The sequence below is a fragment of the Eptatretus burgeri genome, chromosome 2, assembly GCF_056783735.1.
Source record: "Eptatretus burgeri isolate ZD-2024b chromosome 2, Ebu_testis_v1, whole genome shotgun sequence".
NCBI classification, from domain to species: Eukaryota; Metazoa; Chordata; class Myxini; order Myxiniformes; family Myxinidae; genus Eptatretus; species Eptatretus burgeri.
The window spans coordinates 62251571-62266893 of NC_140962.1; the positions used below are offsets into that span (position 1 = coordinate 62251571).

A 15323-nucleotide genomic window follows, 5' to 3' on the forward strand; every position below is an offset into this window, starting at 1 on the left:
CCAGGGCAGATGGAAGTGGTGTGAGTTCGTCAAGAGGTTCCATTTACCATAAGACATGATGAGATCTTAAAGGCCCAGTCGCACCTTGACGTTTTAGCCAGCGTATGCCGATTTATGAAAAATTTGTGTAAAACGCTGGTACACGTCGAATACGTTATGGGTACGTTTTGTACATGTTAAGACGACGCTGAAAAACACTCCCATAAGTGGTAGTACGCTGGCTTTAAACGTTTAACTTTTGGGTTTTCCTCGAATTTTTTCATGCTTGAAATTTTACGACGTATGCCGGCGTATGACACACGTTCCGCTACGCTGGCCATGAGTTGTAGGCACGTTATGCGATCGTTGACACACGTTGAAACACGTTACTTGTAAGTTACTCATAAGTCGAAACACGTCGAGGTAATGTTTAGCGTACCCGAAACTTATTTCTAATCTATGAGTAACGTTTTGTAAGCACGCTACACGAACGTTGTTCACACTTTGCAACACGTTACTTAAAAGTACTGCTACTACTACTACTACCAACATCGACATCAGTAAATTCTCTTGAACTACTACTACTACTACAAATAACATCGACATCATTAAATTCTCTCGAACTACTACTACTACCAACATCCACATCACTAACTTCTCTCGAACTACTATTACTGATACTACTACCACTACTACTAACATCAACATCACTAAATTCTCTCGAACTACTACTACTACTGCTACTGCTACTGCCACTGCTACTGATATTGACATCTACTCAACATGGAGTCTGGAATACTGATGGGTTCCTCTTGTGAAGCCCATTTGTATATACCAATTCCCCTAAACACTGCCAATACGCTATTACACGGTAGCTGTAAGTTAGAAACACGTTCAGTAAGTTCTGTGGTCGTCCGGAAGACGTCAATCAAATTCGTCTACATACGCCAATGTGCGTTTTGAGATACGTTACACATAGGTTCAAAGCACGCTACTAATAGGCTCAAAGCACGTTACTCGTAGGTTAAAAATTAAGTTTCGGGTATGCTAAACATTACCTCGACGTGTTTTGACTTATGAGTAACTTACAAGTAACGTGTGGCCGACGTGTGTAAACGATTGTGGAGCGTGCCGAGAACTTTGCCAGCGTATGCGGAACTTGTGAGCCATACGTCGAGTACGCCGTAAAATTTTCAGCATGCTTGAAATTTCACGACGTACTAGACGTACCACGTAATATGCCAGCGTACTTCATTGTTTTTCATCGTGCTCCTAACGTATACACAACTTACCCATACCGTATTCGACGTGTCCCAGCGTTTTAGACACATTTTTCATAGGTCGGCATACGCTGGCTAAATCGTCAAGGTGTGACTGCGATGTTGACACTTCCAATTTTCAGGCGGTTATGATTTAAATCTGCGTGCGGCAGCTTTTTAACAGAGAACGCCACGAGTTCGTCGTCGATACGTGCAGCGCACTATGACTAAGTTAAACTATCGTTGGGCATAGGTTGTGAACGCCGACAACAGGCTAAGCATTCGTTGGTATAAGTTATCTTTAACACAACGAAACGTTCTGTGCCCATTACTAATACGTTATGCATACGACCAACACGTTATGAATACGACCAAAACTTTTTTTAAAAACCTCAAAACTTCAGCGTACGCCAACGTTTTACGTGCATTTTATACGTTGCCATTCCTGGCTAAAACGTCAAGGTGTGACTGGGCCTTAAGTAAGCAAGCAAATAGCAATGTGGATATAGCAATGTGGATGCTTAACGCTGGAGTAACGTACTTGTAACGTGTCACTTTCTCGAGTAAGCCATAAAGTGAGAATTGCTCGGCAAGTCAGTTGACCGAGTAAAATTCTGAGTAATTCTGTTATTTGTACTATTGCACTGAATTTGATGTCAATTGTTTCAAAATGCATGTACCCATCGGTTTGCATAAACAGAAAAAAAAATACGAAAGGAAAAAGCAAATCATGTCACATGCCTTTGAATATTACATTGAGAAAACCCAGGTTTTTTTATTTTGTTTTGTTTTTTTTCTGCAGAAAACGGAGAAGACTGAATTTCTGAGCTTTTTTTACAAACACTGCATGCACGTGCTGACTGCTCCGTTGCTGGCCAACACCACGGAAGATAAACCAGGCAAAGGTGTGATTTTCAGGCGACTTGAGTGTATCGTTACACCCACATTTTAAAAACATAACACTTTCTAATTTTTTATTTTTTTAGGATGAGACAGGAAAAGGAAAACATGTTGGGGAAGACCTCAGAGTAATGGCAGATGCATATATAGACAGAGCTTATTTTGGGGAATAGTAGCTGATAGCAAATTCCCTGTGTTGGCTTTTGTTTAGCTTGAAATGCAAAATGTCAATTGCTGCTAAAGGCACATATTGAATTATTGCTACCTTCTTTGGGTTCGGGGGAAAATACAGGCGTTTCATTGTTGATTTGATGTGCTCACTGAATCTCCTCTCCAGCTGCACCTTTCCATATATACCCTTTTGCCAATTTTTCTTATATTATCTGCTTACATGTTGTCTGCTCGGTTCCCTTGTCTCATCCGTATGTCCTTACTTATGTTGCCTTTGTATTCATTACTTTCCAATATCTGCAACCCTCCTTTTATGCCAACTCCCTCTGCTCCATCACTATCAACATCACCCCTATATTATTCAGCTCTTCCATGAGCCTCAATCTCTGTAAAAAAAAATAAAGTAAATAATCAAAAAAAATAAAAACTTGCATATATTGGTGGTTAAATGCTCCATCCTCCTCTGTAGAGCAAAAATATACTGGCAGTGGAAGAATCAGACCCACGTGTGCATTTTGACTTCACACCCACCAGTCAATCAAGCATTGTGCAGAAAAAAAACATATTGATGAAGAGAGATCAATGTGGTCCCACCGTCTTTTCCTGGGATGTGCAGTTCGAGCATGATCAATGTCGGCCAGAGTTGGTGACTCGAGTCGCACAATTTTGCGACCTGTGGCTTTATTCGGACTTGACAAAATTGACTTGGGACTCGGTGTCTGGAGACTTGCGACTCGCTTGTGACTTACGTGCGACTTGGGTTTATAATGACTTGTTGACAATGTTTGGAAAATAATCATTGAATAAACATCTAATTAAAATGGGGTTTAAAATGAATGGTCAATTATTTTCAGTTGGGTGTTCGTAGTTCGGTCAATTATGACATATGCTGTGTATGTGCAGCGCACCAGAGCGTACGGCTGCCGGGTCGCATACCGTTCTCCACTAAGGTTAAAGGCAGTGTCCACTCTCCAGACAGCACAGAGTACACCATGTCCAAGTTGCAAGCAGCAGTCTTACAAACGTAGGAAAAACTCCCTTCCTGATTCCCACCTTTCTTTCAGATTATATGCTTCATTTTAATGTACATCAAGGAAGTTATTGAAATCTTCTTTCCGTTCCACATTGAATCCTTCGTTTCTGTATCTAAACAATGAAAACATAAGCTGAGGCTACTGATTAGTCTCATGTACATATGGTCAAGTAAGTATATTAGACATGAAAAGTAAATTTAACATATTAATTTTTGCACGGAACAAAAAAAAATGTCCACTGCTTGAAGTTGAAGCACTGTGTCTCAATTCCTTGATAGCTTAAACTCCAACTAGGTTTATAAGTAAATGTGGGACTTGACGCAAGTTGAAGTAATTCCACGCTGACTTGAGACTTGACATGAGACTTGCTCTGAAAGACTTGAGACTTGGCTCAAGTGACTTATTGACAATCCTGGCATCCGCTGGAATCCAGCATTGGAGGAAATACATTGCTCATTGAAATCATGATAAAGTTTATTATTCCAAATATACCCAGAGCACATTTTCATCTTTGCCTTGCTGATTAATTCATTTCAGTGGAATGTTTTTTTTCGGGGAGGTTCAAAAATATATTTCACAGGGAAATTATATTACGCCACCATCCCTGCATTGCTAAGAGCTTCCGTGTACATTTTAACTCCCTGTGTCTGCCATTCTCTTTGTCCCGATTTACTCAGGCTTTTTGCTTTTTTACAACTGCTAACTTGCTCTTCCTTGTTGGGGTTTTATAAATGTTATGTGGAGTAGTCAATTTCAGTCTTCAAATTGGTTATGATCACAGATATGTAATGACGTAGTGGGGTGCCATAGCAAACCCATTGTGCATTTTGTGATAAAAGCATCAAGTTTGGCACACAGATAGACCAATATATATGGATCAGATCTGCATATTGGGGCATTGCAGACTTGGCCCCTGATGACCATGGCAACCGTCTTACAAAATGGCTGCCAAGCAATCAATGCACCTGAGGAACTGCTTAATTGAAAAGTAGATGGTTTCAGTGGGGTAATTAGACAATGATAGGTCTGAGGAGATTATTATTGATCATTGCTTAAGAAGCATTGTGCTATATGGAGTTATAATATGGATATTTTGGTGACAGTGTGCAGAATTGTCATTTTCTGTGATGAAATAACCTTGTTTTATTAATGACATACGAAAACCACCAAGCCAGTCAGCAAATCTATCCTGATTACCATGAAGAGCATGTGTGAAAATTATCAAAGCAAAGAAAAATGAAACTATTTTGTGCTTACATTTATAGTAATCCATATCTACAGGGCGTTTCAAAAAGAGTGATGCAACTTTAAATGGTTATTTACAAAGAAACAGAAACCTCAGGAACGTGAACCAAACATTTCTTGAAAGCTTATGACATGTTGATAGAGCTACATTGCACAGCGATTCTGGCGTTGTACTCAGTGCGAGCCTTAAAACCATGACATTACATTACGGAGGAACAAACACCCTCAGTCATGCAGGTTTCAACGTCTGAAGAAGAGAATTTATTGCACATGCGCAGTAGTATATATACACAGGTATACTGGTCACATGACAATCACAGCACTTCATATTGGCTGGTTTCATTAATTATTGAGAGCACACACATATCGTAAATGTCAACACCCCCACTTGCTCTCACATTATTATCTCCTTCAACTCAAATCATCATAAATAAATAAATAAAAAACCAATGTCACCCGCAGGGTGACCCGTATCTTGCCAAAAGGTGACCACGTGTGACTTCTTTGAGGTCACACTGAGGTGAACAGAGCTGCTATCCACCAGGAGCGACTCCTTGAGGAATATCTGCCTACGAGAGATTCCGATGAGAATCGTTCTACAGAGTAACTATGAAAAATATGCGTTTGCCTCATAACGTCACCAAATGACGTCATAATGTCTCAAGCTTGACATATCTAGAAAGCACTCATCGAGGTGTTCAATTTGAGGTACTCCACGATATCGTTCCTAAAACTTGAAAATTTGACCTTGGGGTCAAATATGTTTGACCTGAGGCGCGAACCATGAAGGTCAAGGCCAATCGCCACCAAAAATTAATCAGCTGAGCGCCAGACCATGAACTATATTCCCATGAAGTTTGAAGACGATCCGATCAAAATTACTCAAAAAATAAGGGTTTCGTCGACTCCGCTGATTTGCGACAAAGTGACCTTGACCTTTGACCTTGACCTTCAAAATTTTATGCGCTGAAAGGGACCTCCTATAAGCCTCTGATATGCGAAGTTACAAAAATTTCCAATGACAACTGTGCTCTGCAGAGTGATTTATACGTGATTACAGACCAAAAAAAAACAACAACAAAAAAAACATATGAAGGTTAAGGCCAATCGCCACCAAAATTAATCAGCTGAGCGCCAGACCATGAACTCTATTCCTACGAAGTTTGAAGACGATCGGATCATAATTACTAAAAAATAAGGGTTTCGTCGACTCCCCTGATTTGCGCCAAAGTGACCTTGACCTTTGACCTTGACCTTCAAAATTTTGTGCACTGAAAGGGACCTCGATGGGCCTTTGATATGAGAAGTTACAAAAATTTCCGATGATAACTGTGCTCTGCAGAATTTTTTATACGTGATTACAGACAAACAAAAAATAAAAAATAAAAATAAAAACATACAAGCTGACTAACATATCTTGCAAAACTTCGCTTTGGCAAGATAATAAACAAAAAACCCCAAATATCATAAATGACATCATGTAGTCACAGCTTCAACATACATGGTTAGTCTCCAAACATAAACTTTGCAAATTTACTTATATTAACTTGAATTTCGTTGCAGGTTTTGTCATTACATCTGCGACCATCTGGTCTGTTGGGCAATACTCAAGACTTATTTTTACCATTATTTACAGTTGATCTTACAAAGTGATACTTTATGTCAACATGCTTACATCTCTGTCTGCTTACAGGATTCTTTGCTAACGCTATTGCACCTTGGTTATCCTCATATATCTTAGGTGGTGCATACTGACACCCATCAATACTTTCTAGTCGTTGAACTAGGTACAGACACTCTTGTGTGGTTGCCGGCTAACGCCATATATTCTACCTCACACGTGGACAGTGCAACAGTTGGCTGCTTTTTGGTTTTCCATGAAACCCAAGGACCATTCTCATTTAGGCTAACACAATAACCGGTTGGACTACGTCTGTCAGTTACATCAGCTGCCCAATCTGCATCACTGTATGCCCGTAGCCTCAGTCCCTCATTTTCACATTTCTTGTAACACAACACTTTGTCAATTGTGCCTTTTAGATATCTTAGTACACGTTTCACAGTAGTTCACTGCTCTTCTGTTGGCTCACTAAAATACTGTTAAGATTTACTCACTACAAAACTTAGATCAGGTCGAGTACATGTAGTTAGATAGATTAGGCTACCGACGACCTCTCTGTATTTTCTGGCATCACTCATTATTTCTGCACCATCAGTGTAATTCAACTTTTGTTCACAAGGTGTCGCTCTAGATTTACAATCTTGCACGTCAAACCTCTCTAGCATTTTCTCCACATACTTCTTCTGTGACATTTTCACACATTCATCACACTGGTAAAAATCAATACCAAGAAAATGTTTAAGTCCACCTAAGTCTTTCATCTGAAATTTTGCTGTGAGCATCTTTCACAACCTTCAGCGCTTCTTCATCACTGGCAGCAATAACCAAGTCATCAACCCATATGACGATCACTTTCTCATTCTCTGTTTTCCTTGTGTAAACACAGTGATTAGCTGGGTTTTTTACAAACTCATTTTCACTCAGATACTCATGCAACAGTTTGTACCAGTTTCTGCCCGACTGTTTTATCCATATAGTGACTTTTCTAGCTTACACACCAACTTTTCATTTCTACTAGATTTCACCTCATAACCCTCTGGTTGTTCCATGAAAATCTCACAATCTATTGGTGCATGTAGGTTTTGTCAGTTTTGACATCCATCTGGTGTAAAATCATGTTTTCCTGTGCTGCTTTTTGCATTAACACTCTAACACTGGTCAAGTTATGGAATCCATCATTGCTTCAGACATTAAATCCTTCCTCTTCTCCAATGGCTTGATTTCCGATCATCAATTTGGTTTCAGACCAGGTCACTCTACCCTGGATATGCTGCTTCTACTCTCCCAACAATGGATGGAGGTCCTCAATGCCAGACATGAAATCCGAGCCATATCCCTGGACATATCACGTGCTTTTGACACAGTCTGGCACCCTGCTCTGCTCACCAAACTCTCTTCCTATGGTATCCAAGGCCATCTCCACTCATGGCTCACAGACTTCCTCTCCTGTCGCAGTCAACGTGTGGCCCTAAATGGAGTTCTTTCATCCCCTCTTCCTGTCCAGGCTGGAGTTCCTCAAGGTAGTGCTCTGGGCCCTGTTCTGGGAATGTAGAGGGAGGGAGAGGGAGTAGGGGAGAGAGAGGAGGGAGGGGACAGAGAGGGACACAGAGAGGGAGAGGGAGAGAGAGGGAGGGAGGGAGAGGGAGGGAGAGAGAGAGAGAGGGGGAGAGAGGAAGAGAGAGGGAGGGGAGAGAGGGAGAGGGAGGGGGAGAGAGAGAGAGAGAGAGAGAGAGAGAGAGAGAGAGAGAGAGAGAGAGAGAGAGAGAGAGAGAGAGAGAGAGAGAGAGAGAGAGAGAGAGAGAGAGAGAGAGAGAGAGAGAGAGAGAGAGAGAGAGAGAGAGAGACACACAGAGGGGGAGGGGGTTGAGGGAGAGAGAGGGGAGGTTGAGGGAGAGGGGGGAGAGGGAGAGGGAAGAGAAGAGAGAGATATGTATACACCAATCAACAACGAATAACACAAACACTGGTGCCAAGTTCCGTCGTGATAATACAGTTTATATGCATATGTACATGTGCAAATGTACACATGCATAAAGTACTTAAAAACGACAAACGCAAAGATTTTCCTTTAAACAGAGTTCTTTGAAAGAGAAATTCAAGTGGGAAATTGACAAAATTCAATTCAAAAATATATCAAGGCTCAAAACACTAAATGGTGGTCTTTGCCATCAAAGCTCGAACAAACATGGTGAATATGAGGTCGGATGGACCTTGTTTTTTCATGTGTCATTGTCAAAGTGAGGGGTGTGTTATTAATGCAAATCACAAAAAGGTTAAACAAAGCGATGTCTTGTAAAAATAAAATTGCACATTTTCAGTGGATGAGACACCTTCCCGAGGCACTCACCACACGGCACCGCGCGACCCAACAAAGGCGGAAACGTACGTATAATCGATGTTGGATTGAATGCACGGATACTTTTAACGAAACGAACAACCGAGCAGCTTGGAGAGCGCTCACCAAGTGACTTAAGCACTCAAGCAAGCACTCCAATGAAACAGTTTATAAGGAATGGCTGGCTTAGCAAGTGATGAGCATCGCCTTTCCGTCATATTAAACACACACCTCCCGAAGATGCCGAAATGTCAAATATGGCTGAATTGGACGAATGAACACCTTTTTCTCTTCTTTTTTTTTAGCACTCGGAACTGCTGCTAAGCATAAGGAATGGCTGGCTTAGCAAGTGATGAGCATCGCCTTTCTGTCATATTAAACACACACCTCCCGAAGACATCGAAATGTCAAATATGGCTGAATTGGACGAATGAACATCTTTTTCTTTTCTTTTTTTTAGCAGTCAGAACTGCTGCTAAGCTCAATTCTGGAGCTTAAATTTCGTAATTCGGCTTAGTTTAAGAGATACTTGAGGTTATGGCATGTGCGGAAATGAAATAAAGCAATGACGCTGGCATCTCTGGTCGTTTATAAGCATTGCGATGTATCCAGCAATTCGTAGGTATGATTGATAATATGAGCGAGGAAAGTGGGGAAAAAAATAAACTTCATCTTTAAGACTTCGTTGCAGGCTATTCCAAGTCAAGGCATGGGTGAGCAGGCCAAAAAACATGGTGGTTTCAGACCCCAGTGAGGTAACCCAGGATGCACCTTAAAACTCCATTGAGAGCGAGGTGGCCGAGGATGCACCTGATTAAGGATAATAGTAAATAAGGCCATTAATTGTCCTTAAAAGAGGTTTAATTAACCCAAACACCCAATTTTCACTCATGCACTTCCTTAGAGTTCCCTTCGTATCTATGCAAAGTTTCAGACTTTCATTTAGAGCAGTTTTCTAGAATTTGGTTCAATTTGTGCACCTTTTTTGCAAGGAAAAGAGGAAAGCAGTCTTGTGCAGAAATCTCTGCATGAGCAGTCACTTGCTACCATTGATTCTGCTTTGGGAGGAATATTTATACTGTTTTTCCAAATTATGGTGAAGCTAAAATTTGTCATGTATTCAAGCAGTGGTAAATAGGAATAACGTAGAATCGTACCCATATAAATATCCCTGAAAATGACCAAAAGTCTCTGAATTGCTAATGTTTCTTGAAAGTAAAATTATTTATCCCAAAGAGGAATCTAAAAGAGGATATTTGAGTAATAATAATTATTTCCATTTTGAAGATTCCAACATGGCAGATATGGCGTACTTGAATCCACCATGATTCAACTAATTTGTTTGTGATTCTGGTCTTGTCATTCACAGATGACTTCCAGACAGGGCAGTTGCTGGCACTCATCTTGGAGCTGCTGACATTCTGTGTGGAGCACCACACATACCACATAAAGAACTACATAATGAATAAGGACCTCCTGCGCCGCGTCCTTGTGTTGATGAACTCCAAACACGCATTCCTCGCCCTCTGTATGTTGGCTGCTCATCTCATTGGCTACTTGTTTGCATTTAAGTTTGATGTTTTAATATTACAAATATTGATAGATACCTTCCTGTATCGGGGGTTTCAGCCAACTGTGGAAGTACAATAACTTTCCTTGGGGTCTTGATCTGTTGTCTCGTTATACCTCTGTGGTCTTTTCTTTCACTCTCTCAATGATCGCCTTGTCCCGGGTGGCCTAACGGTCGCTTACCCTTTCCCCAGTCATAAAGCATTCATTTTTCAAATGTTTTCATACACATGTTTTACAGTGCAGTACTTAGCATAATTAATCAGTCAATGTATCTGTATGTGCTCCATCATTCAGATACATTGACTAATTAATTATTGTAAGTATTGTACATTAATACCTGTATATTATAACAGTTTAAGAACAATGCTTTACTGGAGAGGGGTAAAGTGGCTTTCAGGCCTCCCTGTACATGGGAATTTATGCATATTTTCCAAGGTTAAAGTCCCCTTGCTCCTCCATGAGCCTCCTGTAAAGAAAGAAAGCCCAGATTTTCTGATCTTTCATCACTTATATGGGGTGCAACTGTTCTTCTGTCACTTCCATTAGGCATTGCTTCTCCTCAGGGCTAACACAGCAGGGTTGTTAGGCCTGAGGAAAGCCTTTGCCCAAATTGATTAGGGATGAACTGCAATTGCCTTGAACTTTCTGGTTTTAGGTGTACAGACAAGTAGTAGCTCTTACCGAGCTAAGTGTATGGGAACAGTGTTGAAGGATGTGTCTGACATCCAGACTGCATTTTCACTCACTTTAACGACAAAGCATCTTTACCATCGAGCCTTTGTTCGTGCACGTCATTGGATTTTGGCATCCTTGGCTGCACATCTGGATTTCTTTCTCGGCCACCCTTGCCATTATTATCCCTCTTCGTTCTTGTCAAACTTTCATGATCATAACAGACCAGCAGTCGTGAATTATATGAATTGAAGAGAGCGCGAGAGATCACAGAAATGCACCCGTGTTGCAACTGGATGTTGGTGCTCTCCTATTTTTTTTTCAACATTCTGATGGTTAAAACTACCATTTGGACATTAATATGATACAAATTGATTTGGGCTGATTTCAAGAATAAGCTGGATTATGTTGCTACTGGTTTCACTGGTGTCAATGTGCTTTATTGGAATAAATTCAGATCATAGTTTTGCTCCAATTTCAACTTAACTAGGGTATGGATACATACCATAATGTGGACATGTGACTACAGTACTCAGCCACTGGGCTTCGTAATTTTATGTGCAGCACGTGGCTGCTGGTTTTCATCATTGCTGGGGGCATGGCTATGCCACTGATGCTGTGCCCCTGTAGATCCATCCATTGGGACCAAACTCTGTGCAGAGCGTTGGTGCTGCCTGAGCAGTCTCCTTGGCTATTGGACACAATCCTGGATGGGTCGCCACTCTGACACAGGATACCAGCAAGCTGGCACTCATTTTGCCGACCTTGGAAAGATGACGGGCAGAGTCAACCCCACGTGGTATTAATTCAATAGCTGAGTGGGATTTGAACTCAGGATCCCAGGATCTCAAGCCCAGCACCCTAACCATTAAGCCAACACCCCCTGTGGATGAGAGCAGAAAATTGGCTAGGATGCCGCCGATAGCTCACTTACTCTTCACAAATGACACAGTAGGATCTTTAACATCAACCAACTAATGCTATCGGACTGGATGGCCTTTTTGTTCATCCATAGGATGGTCCACATATTGACGTCCTGCCATGCCTGCGAAACACCAGGATGATAGTTTTATAGCTAGGATGAGATTCAAACTCAGGTTAGACAGCTTGGAGATGAGTGTGTGCAGGGTATTTATCCTTGTTATCTTCTTACTTCTATTGTGGATTTGTCGGAGTCTCTCATCTCTTTTTCAGAAGCAGCCGAGAACCTTATGTACTCCATAGATGATGAATTTCTTTCTGAGGGGCCAGATTTCACATAACAATAGGATTTCAGCATCATTGATGAGATGCATTAGGTCACTGGGTATTAATAAGATGCCTGTTAGAACGAAGAGAAGATTATAGGAAGCTGCAATAATTTAACAAGGAATTATTCTGTGGCGACGTCGCAACATGTCTAGCTGAATGTCAGCGTGACGTCGCCATCATTGCTGCTGATGCCGAAAAACTGGTTAGATTATACAATGCTGTGAATAAGCATGCACATGTAAAGTGCAAGAATATTGTTCACAGTCAGGAAATGCCCTGGTATACCTTTGACATACGATTGTGGAAGTAGTGTTGTAAGTGTGTGGGGAGATGTTGCAGAGTCAGTATTATAAGATATTTGTCAGTTTGTGAAGCGACGGAAAAAATTGTAGACCAGGATGAATCGAGCAAAAACTCATTATCCGATTATTCATATATCGGAGAGTGAAGGTGACCAGAAGCTAATTTTTTTTTCTCTTGTGAATGATCTCGTGGGAAGATTCAAGTCAAGATCATGGCCTGTTCATGAAGGTGACGCGAACTTCGCAAATAGTTTTAGCATTTTGTTCAGGCAGAAGATTCAGGGAATCCATGAGTTCTTGCTGCATGCTAAGCTGCAATGAAGCTGCAGCCTCTTCTCATGTGAGGTGAACTAACTTGTGCCTACAACCGTGAATGAGATCCGATTGTCACCTTGGAAGTCATGTCATCTTGTTCCTACATCGACATGTATGAACAAACAATCCTGAGCTACATTTGCTCCTTTACATCACACAAATTGTTGATTTGCCCAAAGCTACAGTGCCAGAGGATTTGCAGTATGCTTATGTTATGCCGTTTTTGAAAACGACTACCTTGGATCCAGATAAACTTGGTATCCATCAGTCAATAGTCAATCTTCCATGATTCTTAAGAAGGTCGTCCTCCAACTTCTTCATGACCACTTGAGAATTAATAATCTCCTGCAGTCAACTTGACGGCCTGGACATAGTTTTGAGAGAACTCTCGTAAAAATAGCCAACAGTATTCTCTCTGCTCTAGAACAAAAGCAGATGGTATTGCTGGTGTTGCTTCACCTTGCTGCAGCTTTCAATGCGGTTGACCAAGAGTGGAAATCGATGATGAAAAATTTGAGCAGAAATTTCTCAAACTGTCGTGTTCCATAGGGATCAGTGTTCAGACCTGTTCTCTTCACTCCCTCCACTTTGCCCCTGCTGTGACACTTTAGATTCATTTTTCTCTTTATGCAGATGATACGAATCTGGATCCGAAAGAATTTTCTTTCTTTTTTTTCAGTGATTCTTCACCATTTAAACATCGTGCCAAAAATGATATATAGCATGATATTTCAAAAAGTTATGGACGGGTGATGACAACCTAGTGGATGATTTTGGTAGTTGGCGAGAACAGGCTGATTCGATTTTGGTTAAGGTCTGAATGCAGATCTGGCTTATCAGTGGGATACAAAACGTTAACTGTTCAGCCTGGTGGAGGTATACACTCTACCGAGTGTCACTGTAGGTGTAAATGTGCCTTTGATCTGAGAATTTGTGCCGTATAAATCATTATTACCCTCGCCAGAGGAGATGGGATTGTATTTGGGTTTGTTTGTTTTTGTCTGTCTGCACACATTAGTATTTTTCTCCTCAACCGCTTGTCGAATTGAGACAATTTTCACCATATGAGTGATTACTCATGTAAAATGTTTTAATGATAACCAGTATAAAAGCCTGTGAAAAATAATGGGGTGGAATGATTTTATTTGAAATATTTAGAGATTATGCCTGGTGTTGGCTTAATGGCTGGAGAGGTGGGCTTGGGATCCTAGGGTCCTGAGTTCAAATCCTGCTTGGCTGTTGAATTAATACCATGTGGGGTTGACTCAGCCTGTCATCCTTCTGAGGTCAGCAAAATGAGTGCCAGCTTGCTGGTATCTTGTGTTGGAGTGATGACCCGTCCAGGATTGGGTCCAATAGCACAGGAAACTGCTTCGGCAGCACCAACTCTTTACACAGAGTGTGGTCCTAATGGATGGATGGATTTAGAGACTTGAAGATATGATGTTTTGTAGCAAAAAAAAAGTATTATTTTAATGCACAAATGTTACCCTATTTTCTTTATCTTCTGGGACCTTTCATTTTGAGGGTACTGCCACGTGAGCGTCAAAGCCTGAAGCCTCGGCCTAGTGTCAGGTGTGCTTGTGTCTTTATTTATTAGACATTGCACGTATGTAGATAAACACCCGTTTTACTCTGCGTGCGTTACACATCACGTGCAGCAGATTTCACCTCCTGTGCCTTGTATTTATTGCTGTTTTTTAAACGCTTCTGTATACCGCCATTGAGGTCTGGTTGCAATTCGCTGTCTACATTTTCAAAACAAGAGATGTAATTACTCTGTAATGGAAAATGTTTTTCGAGTTTTTTATTTTTATTTTTTATCCTGAAAAAATATACCATAGTGAATGAATACACAGTCATGTTAAAAGATTGGCCTTGAAAACCCTTCTTAAATCGTCCTTTTGAAGGGGGGAACAGACATCACCCAAACAAATACACAAACACACAATGTGTTTTATATGGTAGATTATGACATCATAGGTCACGTAGTGTGGCAGCCATGTTGGAAAAACTTTGGACCTCCATCTCTAAAACCACACCAAGGAAAAAATTGAAACTTGATACATGGCAAGTACTCATGGGAATAAGTGGGGTTTTTTTGTTTTTTTTTATGATGTCATAGATGCCTTCATGATGTCATAATTGCACATGTAGAATGCTACATGTGATCAGTATGAAAATTTTTGAGGGCCATCTAGGGATAAAATGGTCCACAGAAAAAAAAATTGATGATGTCATTGGTCATATGATTTGGCAGCCATAAATTTTTTTTTTTGAAGCCTTCAAAAATCTTCTCTGAAGTGGCTGAACAGATCAAGGCAAAACTTTACACGTATAACCACCTATCCATGAGGAACAAAAGGCTCACAGAGGGTAGAGGAGTAGCAGCTGAAATGTGAATCCGATCCTGGTTCTTCCTGATGACTTCATCTTTTCTTTTTGCTTGTTCAGGTTCCTTCTGATTCCTCCAATGCATGACTGTACCTCTTTGGTATTCCATTTGATTTGAATTTAATTTATTTTAATACCATTCTGAATTCAATTGAATAATAATAAACGTCATGGGTCAGGGTCAGGTGTCCAATCAAAGCGGGGTTGCATCAAAGCGGGACGTCTTGGTGCCCGGTCATCACTGCCAGCAGTTATAAAATGGTAGTTCTAGTT

General features: G+C 40.8%; 1 protein-coding gene across 3 annotated transcripts in view; it reads left to right on the plus strand.

Moving 5' to 3' along the window:
* Positions 1-15323, plus strand: part of PPP4R3A (protein phosphatase 4 regulatory subunit 3A) — a 105943-nt gene that overhangs the window by 46785 nt on the left and 43835 nt on the right. For all 3 annotated transcript variants that reach the window (XM_085869514.1, XM_085869513.1, XM_085869515.1), the window contains exons 9-10: positions 2041-2143; positions 9914-10072. In XM_085869514.1, coding sequence (XP_085725640.1) covers positions 2041-2143; positions 9914-10072 — 262 coding nt within the window. The remainder of the gene's footprint in view (positions 1-2040; positions 2144-9913; positions 10073-15323) is intronic.